The 13,641-nt window shown below is 45.1% G+C and overlaps 1 protein-coding gene across 2 annotated transcripts in view; it reads left to right on the top strand.

Annotated features, from left to right (window-relative positions):
• frmd5b (FERM domain containing 5b) overlaps positions 1–9,401 on the top strand; it is a gene marked incomplete at both ends in the record, with an annotated part of 118,886 nt that extends 109,485 nt beyond the window's left edge. For both annotated transcript variants that reach the window (XM_083650980.1, XM_083650979.1), the window contains one exon: positions 8,818–9,401. In XM_083650980.1, coding sequence (XP_083507106.1) covers positions 8,818–9,401 — 584 coding nt within the window. The remainder of the gene's footprint in view (positions 1–8,817) is intronic.
• Between the last annotated feature and the right edge of the window lie 4,240 nt (positions 9,402–13,641).

Below are 13,641 nucleotides of genomic sequence, written 5' to 3'. Positions count from 1 at the left end.
CCCTGCAGTGGACAGACTACAGTGTGCCCTGCAGTGGGCAGACTACAGTGTGCCCTGCAGTGGGCAGACTACAGTGTGCCCTGCAGTGGACAGACTACAGTGTGCCCTGCAGTGGGCAGACTACAGTGTGCCCTGCAGTGGACAGACTACAGTGTGCCCTGCAGTGGACAGACTACAGTGTGCCCTGCAGTGGGCAGACTACAGTGTGCCCTGCAGTGGACAGACTACAGTGTGCCCTGCAGTGGACAGACTACAGTGTGCCCTGCAGTGGGCAGACTACAGTGTGCCCTGCAGTGGGCAGACTACAGTGTGCCCTGCAGTGGACAGACTACAGTGTGCCCTGCAGTGGGCAGACTACAGTGTGCCCTGCAGTGGACAGACTACAGTGTGCCCTGCAGTGGACAGACTACAGTGTGCCCTGCAGTGGGCAGACTACAGTGTGCCCTGCAGTGGACAGACTACAGTGTGCCCTGCAGTGGGCAGACTACAGTGTGCCCTGCAGTGGACAGACTACAGTGTGCCCTGCAGTGGACAGACTACAGTGTGCCCTGCAGTGGACAGACTACAGTGTGCCCTGCAGTGGACAGACTACAGTGTGCCCTGCAGTGGACAGACTACAGTGTGCCCTGCAGTGGACAGACTACAGTGTGCCCTGCAGTGGACAGACTACAGTGTGCCCTGCAGTGGGCAGACTACAGTGTGCCCTGCAGTGGACAGACTACAGTGTGCCCTGCAGTGGACAGACTACAGTGTGCCCTGCAGTGGACAGACTACAGTGTGCCCTGCAGTGGACAGACTACAGTGTGCCCTGCAGTGGGCAGACTACAGTGTGCCCTGCAGTGGACAGACTACAGTGTGCCCTGCAGTGGGCAGACTACAGTGTGCCCTGCAGTGGACAGACTACAGTGTGCCCTGCAGTGGACAGACTACAGTGTGCCCTGCAGTGGGCAGACTACAGTGTGCCCTGCAGTGGGCAGACTACAGTGTGCCCTGCAGTGGACAGACTACAGTGTGCCCTGCAGTGGACAGACTACAGTGTGCCCTGCAGTGGGCAGACTACAGTGTGCCCTGCAGTGGACAGACTACAGTGTGCCCTGCAGTGGACAGACTACAGTGTGCCCTGCAGTGGACAGACTACAGTGTGCCCTGCAGTGGGCAGACTACAGTGTGCCCTGCAGTGGACAGACTACAGTGTGCCCTGCAGTGGACAGACTACAGTGTGCCCTGCAGTGGACAGACTACAGTGTGCCCTGCAGTGGACAGACTACAGTGTGCCCTGCAGTGGGCAGACTACAGTGTGCCCTGCAGTGGACAGACTACAGTGTGCCCTGCAGTGGACAGACTACAGTGTGCCCTGCAGTGGGCAGACTACAGTGTGCCCTGCAGTGGGCAGACTACTTTTCAAGGTTGATTTTGAAACAAGCAAATAAGCTCATCTTCCACAGAGAAGTCACCAAAGTGACTTTCCATGTGAACAATGCCACACTTGTGTGTGTCAGTCACTCTGTCTGTACACACACACACACACACACACACACACACACACACACACACACACACACACAGAGCGAGCACTCTGTCTGTACTCTCCCTCATTCTTCCCTCAAACACACACACACACACACACGTGCGCGCGCACACACACACACACACACACACTGAACGAGCACCATCTGTACTCTCTCATTCTTTGCATGTGATCTTCCTCAAACACACACATACAGTACATCGTGCACAAACACACTCAGTGTGTGTGTGTGTGTGTGTGTGTGTGTGTGTGTGTGTACGTACGCGCGCGAGCTGAACGAGCACCCTGTCAGTTCTTAAAGGGCACATACTGTCTCTACAAGGCATATATTTTAATTCAACCCCCTGTCTACTTTAGCAGGCTATTAACCTTTTGCCAATGCTGTTATCACCAAGAGTTTCTTCTTAGTTGATAAGCCTGATGGATAGAATGAATTCAAACTAAATAAAATCAACTTTTAGCATATTTACACAACAAAAAGGGTCTTTTGTCAAACTCGCTCCCCTCTTCTACCTTCTTCTGTCATCGACACCGAGTGGATCAGTGAAACAAACCCCCTGTGTGTTGCTCCTCTGTCCACACAGACAGACACACGGCTACATGGAATCATAGCCAGGCTGGAAATAGCTGTGGCGGTCAGGGCCGTGCCATGTGCTGTATGTCACCAGCCACAGCAGGAGGGGGGGGGGGGGGGGGGGGGGGGGCGTGCCATGTGCTGTATGTCACCAGCCACAGCAGGAGGAGGGGAGGGGGGGGGGGGGGGGGGGCGTGCCATGTGCTGTATGTCACCAGCCACAGCAGGAGGGGGGGGGGGGGGGGGGGTGACCTGTGGCACAAGTGTGGAGCACATTCCACTCTGTCTGTCACTCTGTCAGCCTGTGTGCCAGCGCATGGCAGCTCACTGTAGCTTTAGAGAGGGCTGCTTAACCAGCCAGCCGCAGTCAGAGACAAAGACAGACAGACAGCAGTCAGAGACAAAGACAGACACACAGCAGTCAGGGACAAAGACAGACACACAGCAGTCAGGGACAAAGACAGACAGACAGTAGTCAGGGACAAAGACAGACAGACCGCAGTCAGGGACACAGACAGACAGACAGCAGTCAGGGACAAAGACAGACAGACAGCAGTCAGGGACAAAGAGAGACAGACCGCAGTCAGGGACACAGACAGCAGGCAGTGACAAAGACAGACAGACAGCAGTCAGGGACAAAGAGAGACAGACAGCAGTCAGGGACAAAGACAGACAGACAGCAGTCAGGGACAAAGAGAGACAGACAGTAGTCAGAGACAAAGACAGACAGACAGTAGTCAGGGACAAAGACAGACAGACAGTAGTCAGGGACAAAGACAGACAGACAGCAGTCAGGGACAAAGACAGACAGACAGTAGTCAGGGACAAAGACAGACAGACAGCAGTCAGGGACAAAGACAGACAGACAGCAGTCAGGGACAAAGACAGACACACAGCAGTCAGAGACAAAGACAGACACACAGCAGTCAGGGACAAAGACAGACACACAGCAGTCAGAGACAAAGACAGACAGCAAGGGGGTAGAGACAAGAGAGAAGAAAGTGACACAAATAGAGACAGCAGGAAAGTGGCGTTGGAAGGTAGTGTAGTCTAGAGACTAACTTTTAGTGTAGTGTTGTTTGCTTTCCTGGAGCCATGGTGAAGTGCCTGATCCGGATCAAGACCAAGGTGAACGTTCACCTGCGCATGATCAACCATTGCTACCGCGATGTGCAGGTGCGCGTGCTCGCCCTGGGCCCCAGGCTCCTGGGCAAGGCGCTGGGGGTCCTGCCTCTCTTCCCCTCCCTCCCTCCCGGGGCTTCCTCCGCTTCAGGGTCCGGGTCCGGGGGGGAGAGCTCCAGGGCCTCCTCCAGGCTGGGTGTCCCACCACAGCACTACGGCACTGGACATGGCTCCGGCCGACCAGCCAGCTCTGCAGGTACAATCAAATCAAGAGGCTGGCTGTTTAGTTGAGTTGAGTTTATTAAACTAAACTAATGTATGTATCATGCTGTATCATGTAGGATTATATATATAATTTCTCTATGCTTCTAAGCTAACCGTCATTGGATTTGAACAGAGCAGCTTTGGAGTGGAATCTCCCAATTGATTCAGTGAGTTTGATACTGATGTTAATATTGGGGGGGGCGGGGCATGGACACCAACTGATTTCACCAACTAACAGTTGTTCCTGGACCATTTCTTCCTAGTATGGGCCGGGAAAACCCCGCCCCCAAACTAATTTGATTGGTCGCTGCAATTGCTTCTTCCTGAAAACTTGTGGCAAGTAAAAAAGATGTGGTTAAGATTAGCATTAGGGTTTTCTTATCTAACGACGACCATATATACCATATATTGTATATTATACAAAATACAAAATACAGATTTAAATACACTTGACACTTTTAAACAAAAACCCATCCCACAAGAACCCCTAGCCTATTACACCACATACATCATGTCATACATCACAGTATATCAATACACAAAGACACACAGAAGAAAAAGAAAAAAAAAAGAAAAAACACACAACAACAACAACAACAACAACAAAAACAGATTAATGAAAATAAATATGAGAGAGAGGGGGGGGTAAATCTATACATTTGAAATGCTTGAAGCGTCCATTTTCTCTACCTGGTCCAGGATTGGCTGCCAGATGGCATAAAAGTCGAGAGCACAACCCCTTGTAGCGTATCGGATTTTTTCTAGGGTCAGATGATGCATAAGATCTCTGACCCAGTGATTGAAAGTTGGAGGAAACTTGTCTTTCCATTTAAGGAGTACAAGTCTTCTAGGCAGAAGGGTACCAAACGCTATCATCTTTTTACTGCATTGGTTGAGGGAGAGATCACGCGGGACCACACCAAAGATTGCAATTATGGCAAGAGGTTCAATGGATATTTCCAGTATATCAGAATTTTTTTTAAATATGGAATGCCAAAAATCTACTAATTTTGGGCAAAGCCAAAACATATGTGATAAAGTGGCTGGGGTTGTTTGACAGCGATCACAATTAGGATCCATGTTTGGTGTAAATTTGGCCAATCTCGCCCTGGACCAATGCAGTCTATGTACAATCTTGAATTGTATGACTTTATGTTTTAAACAAATTGAAGAGGAGAATATTTTTTCTAATATGGACTCCCATACATCCTCAGAAAGATCTGTATCTAATTCTTCCTCCCATTGATTTTTTAAATGTATCAAGGGTTCTAGATTGTGAGAGTTGAGTGAGGTATAGATCCTTCCAATACTCCCTTTGGGGTAAGAGCTAAGCTCCAAAACAGATTCAAGGAGAGAGCTGGCCGGTAATGATGGGTAATGAACCGAACATGAAGATACAAAACTACGAAGCTGTAAATATTTATAGAACTGAAAGTTGGGGATTTTAAATTTTAAACTCAACTGTTCGAATGATGCGAAATTATCATTGATATATAAATCTTTTAATTTGGCTAGTCCGTTTCAGTCATACATCTTTGGCAGGTTTTCTCTCTTTCCTCTGACTGTCGACTTTCAAAATTCAGCAAATGTGGTGGAGGTGTGGGAATCAAACCGGGCACGTCTCCCACCTCTCTGTGTGGTCACCAACTCTACCGCACCACCAGCTCCACTTCACACTCACAGCTCTTCTCTGGGCACTTTTGTCTCTTTCCTCTGGCTTTCGTCAATCAAAACTCACTGAGGCTCAAACCCACACCCTCAAAACTGCTGGGCAGCAAACCAACTCTCTAAGTCACTCGGTCAGCTTTTATAGAACAGGTTTTCTCAGGGCAAAACTGACTGATGCTCGAACCCATGACCTCAAAAGTGACTGATTTTCTTCAAAATCGCTCTTCAAGTATAAATATTTTGCAATAATAATGGCCATTTAGAAGAATATCTACAGAATATGTATATATATATATATATATATATATATATATATATATATCAGTGGTGGCTGGTGAGCTTGGAAACAGGGGAGGAAGCTAGTGCGGCACTAGCCCCTTTTCCTTTTATAAAAGTAAAAGGTTTTCTGTGCAAGGCGAATAGAAACTCACGTCATATTAATATAATTCAAATACTATTCAACTTAAAAGGTCCCTTCAAAACATATTTTAAGATGCATAAAGACTATACTTTAATCGTCTAGTCTTAATCACTATGGCCCACTAGCTCAGAGAGTTGGATTGCTGTCTAGCAGTTTGGTGCTTGTGGGTTTGAGCCACAGTGACTTTTGAGGTTGTGGGTTCGAGCCTCAGTCAGTTTTGAATGTCGACAGCCAGAGGAAAGAGTAATTTAAAGCCCTGAGAAAACCTCATTCAATCAGTCTGACTTGGTGGCACAGAGAGTAGGCTTGCTGCCCGGCAATATTGAGGCCTCAGCCACTTTTGCGGTCGTGGGTTCGAGCCTCAGTCAGTTTTGAATAATGACAGGCAGAGGGAAGAGACAAGAGCGCCCGGAGAAGAGCTGTGAGTGTGAAGGGCAGCTGGTGGTGTGAAGGAATAATACACACAGTGACACCGGGGCCAGAGGTTGTGGGTTCTAATCCCGTTCCGCTGGCACTGCCTGGAGCTAAGGGGGGGGATGTTCTCCCCCCCTGACCTCTGCAGAGACATGAGCAGAGGGTTATGAGACAGAAAACCACAGAGAGCTGAAATTTTACTGACATCGGAAATATGTTATATGTAACTGTTCTGGTTGCTGCTGCTAGGCGTAAAAATAACTTTTTGAAAAACTGCTCTAGACTCAGTATATGACATGTCTGGATCTCTTTGCAGTCTGTCCACAGTGTCCATTTCAGTGGATCTGTAGGAGGCGCTGTGTCGCTCTGTGTATCTGCCTGTAGGAGGCGCTACGCTGGTGATGTTAAAGACAGGGCAGTGCTGTAATATGTCTCCTCCATCAGGAATCGAACCAACAGTCTACCTGTCAGACAGAGACAGCGACACAGCCGCTCAGCTGACTGAGCTATGAGCTGTTGGGAGTTAAGCTTCTGATTTCTACACACTGTATTCACACTGACAATAACACAACATAAAGAGTGAGACAGGTGAGATTTCTACCAGTGAGTTTAGCTAGAGTCAGGGACTGACTAGTCTCCTTCATCAGCTTATTTATATCAGTGTTCAAACTACTGGTGATGATAAAGAAGGATCACTGCTGCAGCTTATAATGTGAGTACTGCCCAAAAAAAATTGGGCGTTTTTTTTTTCCGTGTGCGCGCCATACCTGTATACAGTGTGGCATAATTGTGCTTTAAGTAAAACAGTTGTCTAATGGTAAAGTAAAGGCGAAATGAATTATGCAAAGGACAAATAATATGAAAACGAATAAGTAAGAATATGAAAATGGATAAAAAAATGCACATTTTAAATTGCATTTTGCAAATCAGCATCAGTCTTTCATTTGTCAAATTAATTAATTTAATTTAAATGGCTCATTTATAAGCATTTTTATTAATAAGGTTTATAAATAGTTTTATCAAACAGCTCATTTAAAAGCATTTTTTTCTTCTAGAAGCCGTCTGGAAGGTGATGTAGCCTACAGTAACCTAAGCGAAAAGCACATTAGATTGTGCACAAAAGAAATCCATGCAGTCAGCAGAGAAATCCTTATCCAAAGCAAAAGATTCCCACCAGGAATAAAAGAACAGACACCGAATTGGGCACTGGGTGGGCAATTTTTCTCTCTCTCTCTCTCTCTCTCTCTCTCTCTGCTGTCCTCTTCCCCCTTTCGTCTAGCTTGACGGTGCAGCTGAGCTGATAAATGCCGACTTGTTCAACGAGCAACAGGTTAGCGGATGTGATAGATAACATCATTATCAGTACAGGGGGACACACTCTCAACAGTGCTGCTGCATCAACATGTTAGTTACATTCCAATTCATCAACTTTGGAGCGTTATTTACCCCCCCCTTCCCGACATCCTAGGTTGACATGCTTCGTCCCAATCGATTCCTTATTTCTTCTAAATTATTAGGCTACAGACCGCTTTATAGATCCACACTGTTACAGCAGGCAACATCAAACTTAAGTTAGTTAGTTAGTCTGTCAGTAAAAGGCTTGATGGATGAACAAATCAATCAAAAACACTTCACTACGTCCAACATAGGCTACAAGATTCGTTGCAATTTGCTATGCAAATTGCTGTTTCGTTCCACGCTGGTTCCGCGCTGCCAAATTCAGTTAAAAAATGTGCGAGTTTAAGATCGCCAAATGGCGGGCTATTCAGCATAAAACAATATAATACGAAAAAGTAGCACTGCTTGGTGGACGCCGAATTTAGTAGAAGACCCGGATAACTCGAACTGAATTGACTTACTTGAATATCCATGCAGTCTGTAGCCGGTGCGAGTGCAGCCGATGAGGTTAAATTATCCCAGTGTTTGCTTGTGAGCCTGTCCTCCGTGTGAACCACGCTGCCCTCTCTAAACTCCGCGTAATACAATGCAACGACTGTCTGGCTTGTGAGCTAACTTACTGCTTGATAATATAAAAGATAGGTTAATAGGAAAAGAGAAAGGGGAAAATATAGGTGCTACTGTCTGTAAATCTATCTATTAGCCTGTCAGGTCTTCATTTCCTGTATTTCCAATGGAGCGCTGCGGATTCAACACGATTTTCAGACGTAGGCTATTCAGCATTGGACAATACAGAATGTCAATCACTGTCAGCCATCTATCCAACCAACAACCAATTAGATTTCACCTGGTTTAACCAGGGTAAGGGCGTGCGAACCTCCAGCTCAATGTGATTGGTGGGAAAACACATCACTCTCACGTGTTTCTGTCAGGTTTCTGTGAATTGCAAGTGTTTTTCAACCAATCATATTTTTCATTAGATAAATGACCAAATAAATAAACACCCACAGGGCGAAGTTTTTTTATCTGCCTACTAAAGGCTGGGACCAGGGCCAGAGTGACTCTCTGCATGGAGCTCTCCTTTCCATCAGTTCAGGTCACTGTTGTTTAAGCATATAAGAATATAATGAATGGAAAAATGAGCGTCTGCACATAAGAAAAAACACATTTGATTGATATTTTATTATAAAAAAAAAATTGAAAAATGAAAAAAAAAAAAAAAATTATAATATTTTTTTTTATATAAAATCCCCAATCTAATAGAGGAGGACCATCCTCCTATGCCTCACTGGAAAAACCTCCTCTGATATATATATATATATACATATACATACATATATTTATCTTGCCCACTTTGGGCAGCTCGAACCTGCAATATATTGTAGTTCCATGGCCAAGTGACAACATTTCCCTTGTCTCTGCTTCCAGGTCTGGAGTCCCTTCGAGACAGCGCTCACTCCACGCCGGTGCGCTCGATGTCGCACGGCGACTCCTTCCTGCCTCGTTCTCGGGGCCAGACGGTGGACGGCGGCGAGGCGGGCGCGTCGGCCATCATCTCGGACGAGGCGTACAGCCCCTCCCACAGTGTGCTGCCCACGCCCACGGCCGAGCATGCCATGGAGCTGGCGGTGGCACGCCACCTCAACGGCGCCCCCCGCAGCATCGAGGAGGAGTCGGAGGCCGGGACGCCGACGGAGGGGCAGGCGGAGTTCGGGGCCGGCGGGAGGGTGCTGCGGACGGGCAGGAGCAGGGCGTCGTCTCCCAGCGACGTGGAGGAGCTCAACAAGTTTGTCCTGAGCGTGCTGCGTCTCTTCCTGGTCACCATAGGACTGCTGTTCGCCCTGCTGCTGCTCCTCATCATGCTCACCGAGTCGGACCTGGACATTGCCTTCCTAAGGGACATCCGCAAGACGCCCGAATTCCAGCAGTTCCACTTTGAGTACTTCTGCCCTCTGCGGCGCTGGTTCGCCTGTCAGTTGCGCTGGATGGGAGGCTTCCTCGTCAGCAAGTGACACAATGTGAGAGATGGAGAGAGGAAGGGAGATGGGACCCATACGAGAGGTAAAGAGAGAGGGTGGGAGGGGGGAACAGAGCAGACAACAGCAGCCCTATGATCCAAACATGAACCCAGCTTCTCCCAGGACAGACTTCCTGTCCCAGGACAGACTTCCTGTCCCAAGCCATGGACTGTCCCATCAAGAGCCTTGTCTATTTTGTTTGACCATCACTGCGAGGAAATGCTCACATTTTACTTTGGAAATTCAGGTCATTTCAAGGTACTTTATTTTTGACACAAAGTCACGGCAACAGGGTTTAATGAAACACTGAAAGGGACTGAGTGAGTCAACACATTATTCAACCACAGATTACAGTTGCCTTTATTTTGTATTAATTTATATGTTGTAACATTAATGTACGTCAGAGAATGATGCGTGTGTTGTTTGACTTGACTACAAAAAGGGGGTCTGAGAAAGGTTTTGAGAGCGAGAGAGAAAGGGAGGCCAGGCTACAGTAGCTCATGTCATTCTCTCATTGCAACGTCAACAGACATCCGCGATGAGAACATTCTTTAGTTTGTTTTGACTGCTGCTATGAGATTGAGAACTGCTCTCTTGAGTTGTACCAGTATATGAGTATTATGGAGGTTGGAGAAAGTGTGAAGTGGAAAATGAAGTGGCACTTTTTGAATGTAGACCAAACCTGAGTCAAATGCCATTTGCGAATACTTATTACGTGTTGTTTGATCCTGGGTGCCAGAAAGTGAAGACAATCATCAGTACATTCAGTGATTGATAGATTGCCTGAACTGTCCTGATGTGGTATACACCACCCATCTGGTACTACTGTACCCATAAGTTAAAACAAGCGCTAACAATTACTTGCATCTACTGTTTGACCCAGGTGTGATGTTGGCACTGTCCTGTAAGAAGGCTTGACAGATTATTTTTCTAATGACTGTGATTTGCTTTATGGTCAGACATTAGACTTCCATCAACAGTGTGCTCACATTTCTATTTTTGTCTTGAGCAACATGAAAGCTGTCTTGTACATGTATAGTCCAATGATGATAAACTAAGCCTTTGTAAGGATGTAATGAAGGTGTGTTACGTATGTTTGCTGATTTCACAAAATAGCAGCCAAATAATACAAAAAATAATTACAATCAACTTCTGCGTGTCAGGAACAGTTGTCAGTTTGCCGTAGTTCTTTTTACAATATTACAAAGCTGGATGTGAAGGTGACGGGACGATGTGAGCTGTAGTGGTAGGGACATGCTGGTGAGCTCTCCCACGCTAGCAGGAGGAGTTTAACTTGATGTGCAATACTGTTAATATAAAAACCAACCTCCCTTCTGTGATGGGAAATTTGACATTGTTTTACCTTCGTAAAGTGCACTCTAAAATAAAATAAAAAATAGTGATATTTCCCCATAGTATATACAGTTAAGTAAGCTAATATATTTGTGTTTGCTTCAAGACCCATATTGAGTGTTACGGTCATTTAACTTTGTTTAACCTTGCTGTGTTCAGAATACATTTATCCAGTTGATCTGTAAAGGCTGAATATATTGAAGTCATGCTTCTGTTTTGTATAAATCCATGTCTCCTCAGCATACTGAGAGATTTCCTTACAGTTCAATTTTGACTGGAATTGAAACCTTATTTTTTTCTACACGGTTGTGTAGTTTTTAACTCTGTGGGTCGATTAGAACTCGCTTACAAGAGACAGCCGAAGATAAGTCATGTTTACGTCCCGTCACAATTTTTCTGACATCATCACGCCTACCAAAGAAACCCCTGTTGTCTCTGACATTTCTGGCAGAACATCGGTTTTGGTCAACAGGTGGAACCGTCCATAGACTGCTGTCCTTCTCTAGCCTTACTGTATGTCATTTCACCGTACAGTCTTTACAGCCCAGAGCCAACAACAGTAAGAGGTCGTGTGTCAGTTTGTGACAGTTTTTCACCTCAACAAGCCCATCGGTGGTAGTTCAAGAGGTGGACATCCTGTTGACATTGGCCAAGCAGGCTGTGAAGTGGGTCTACAACATTAACCCATTGATACCCGATGCAGCATTTGCGTGTATATCCCTCATTTGTGTGTGTATCCCTTTAAGACCGCGAACCGCGTCACGCGGTTCGCGGTCTTAAAGGGATACACACACAAATGCTGCATCAGGTATCAATGGGTTAGAAAAGTGGGTCTACTCTGTATGCAGCAGGGGAGTGGTTAGTGATAGTGGTTGGTTGAAGGTTTGGGGTATGCATGAACTGTTCTAAAGTGTGGTCCACCAGCTTTCCTCTTGAGTAAACTACACTTAAAGGGACAGTTCTGATTTTCTTTTCTTTTTTACCCTAGCCAATTTGCTACTTACCCATGATGACCATGTTGATTGGTAGATGTGTTTCTCAGTACAAATAATCCATGCTGTTCCTCATACTAGCTCCAGATATTTAGCCACAAACCAATACAAGACCAATGGGGTCACAAACTGACTGAGGCTCACTGAAATCTACTAGTGTGCACTGTAGTACACTAGTGTGCACTGTAGTACACTAGTGTGCACACTAGTCAGTGAGACAGTCGGTTTGCACCGACAGGCGCGTGATCCCATTGACCTTGGTTTGTGGCGAACTATCTGGAGCTACAGTAGCATGAGGAACAGCATGGAATGTGCTGAGAAAGGAATCTACCAATCAACATCATCATTGGTAAGTAGCAAATAGGCTAGGGTTCCAAAAATCAAAACTATCCCTTTAAACACCACAGGTTGCAAGTAGTAACCACTCAACAGTCATTTGTTTGTTTTGAGATTCCCTGTAATATCAAAGGACTTATCAACCCTTGAAATATAAATAGGCTTTAAATGTTTCAAAATTTTATTTAAATTTGTACAGTAGTGATATTTTCTAACTCAAAAACAATGAAATGTCCATAAGTATAACTAACATAATTCTCAGTCTATTTTTTCTCTTAGTTCAGAGTGGATGAAGTTAGAGTAACAGACATACAATAGACTGTTTGATATATTTATATTTAATACAAATCCCTCATATTTTATGGTTGTTTTTCAGAGTTGATTAATTAACTTATTGATGTATGTGCTTTAATTCAGATGGTGCTAGGTGGTTCTTTATTGATGTGTTAGATGAAAAGTGATTGTGTATGAAAAAAATGGAAGTGGCCAGTCAAGGCAGAACATTTTCTCTTTTTTTATACCTCCTATAGTAGCTATTATATGCCTTGAATTCTCATTTTCGGTTTGTGTATGAGAAACTGTACAACATAATTTGAGCAATAACTATTAAGACAGATAGCCTAATATTGAAATGAATATGAAGAGCCGTAAACAGCAAAGTGATATTTTGCCCTCTGCTAGACATGCAATATTTCTTTTGAATCATCGTAAAGGGAAAGAAAGAAAATAGCCTAGTTGCATGTTGTGAAGGGAAAGGATGGACAGTGTTCCAGATTAGCCACATGATGCCGCTGTGCAGCGTAGGAAATAGCTCGCTAACATTTCGTGCCACAACTTGATGTTAATTTACATCCTGTTTAGCTGTTGCCAAGGCAGCAGCTAAACTGTCTCCATCTAAAACAACAGATTCGACATGTTTTGTTGTGGATGTACATGTAAATGAGTGGAAACATCTGAGAGAGGAGCCCCATTTTCACCAGGTTTTACTGCAATGGTAGTAATGAAACAATTTGTACTTTCCAGCCCATTTGAACAGCAGAGGTACAGTAGCATATTACACAAAGTGACGACCCAAATCTGACTTTGTGGGATTAAAGTTCAACATAGTGTTAACATAATAGTGGAGTATTTTTGAGCTTTATTGCTCAAATGTTTCACAACACTTTCAAAGTCACGGTGAAAATGGGGTCCCAATTCCATTCACAGGAAACTCGTGTTCATTTCACTGAATGACGTGCACAGGAAGATGGCCTCCTGCTGTCAGCTCCCTTCCTGTACCGTTGCCATGCCTCCATCGTATGGACATGTCTCTATCATATGTCCATGTCTCTATCATATGGACATGTCTCTATCATATCTCTATCATATGGACATGTCTCTATCATATGGACATGTCTCTATCATATGGCCATGCCTCCATCGTATGGACATGTCTCTAAAAGCATGTGTTCTGCATTTTGTTACCGCTGAACAAGACTGCTTATTTCCAATCAGATTGAAGACTTGGTGTATTCAATTAATTTATCAATATAATATATTCTTAACATCTGGCA

This window comes from Poromitra crassiceps (assembly GCF_964638095.1).
Source record: "Poromitra crassiceps genome assembly, chromosome: 14".
Taxonomy (NCBI): domain Eukaryota; kingdom Metazoa; phylum Chordata; class Actinopteri; order Beryciformes; family Melamphaidae; genus Poromitra; species Poromitra crassiceps.
Note: the sequence above shows the minus strand (reverse complement) of the source record. Positions and strands in the feature narration are given on the sequence as shown.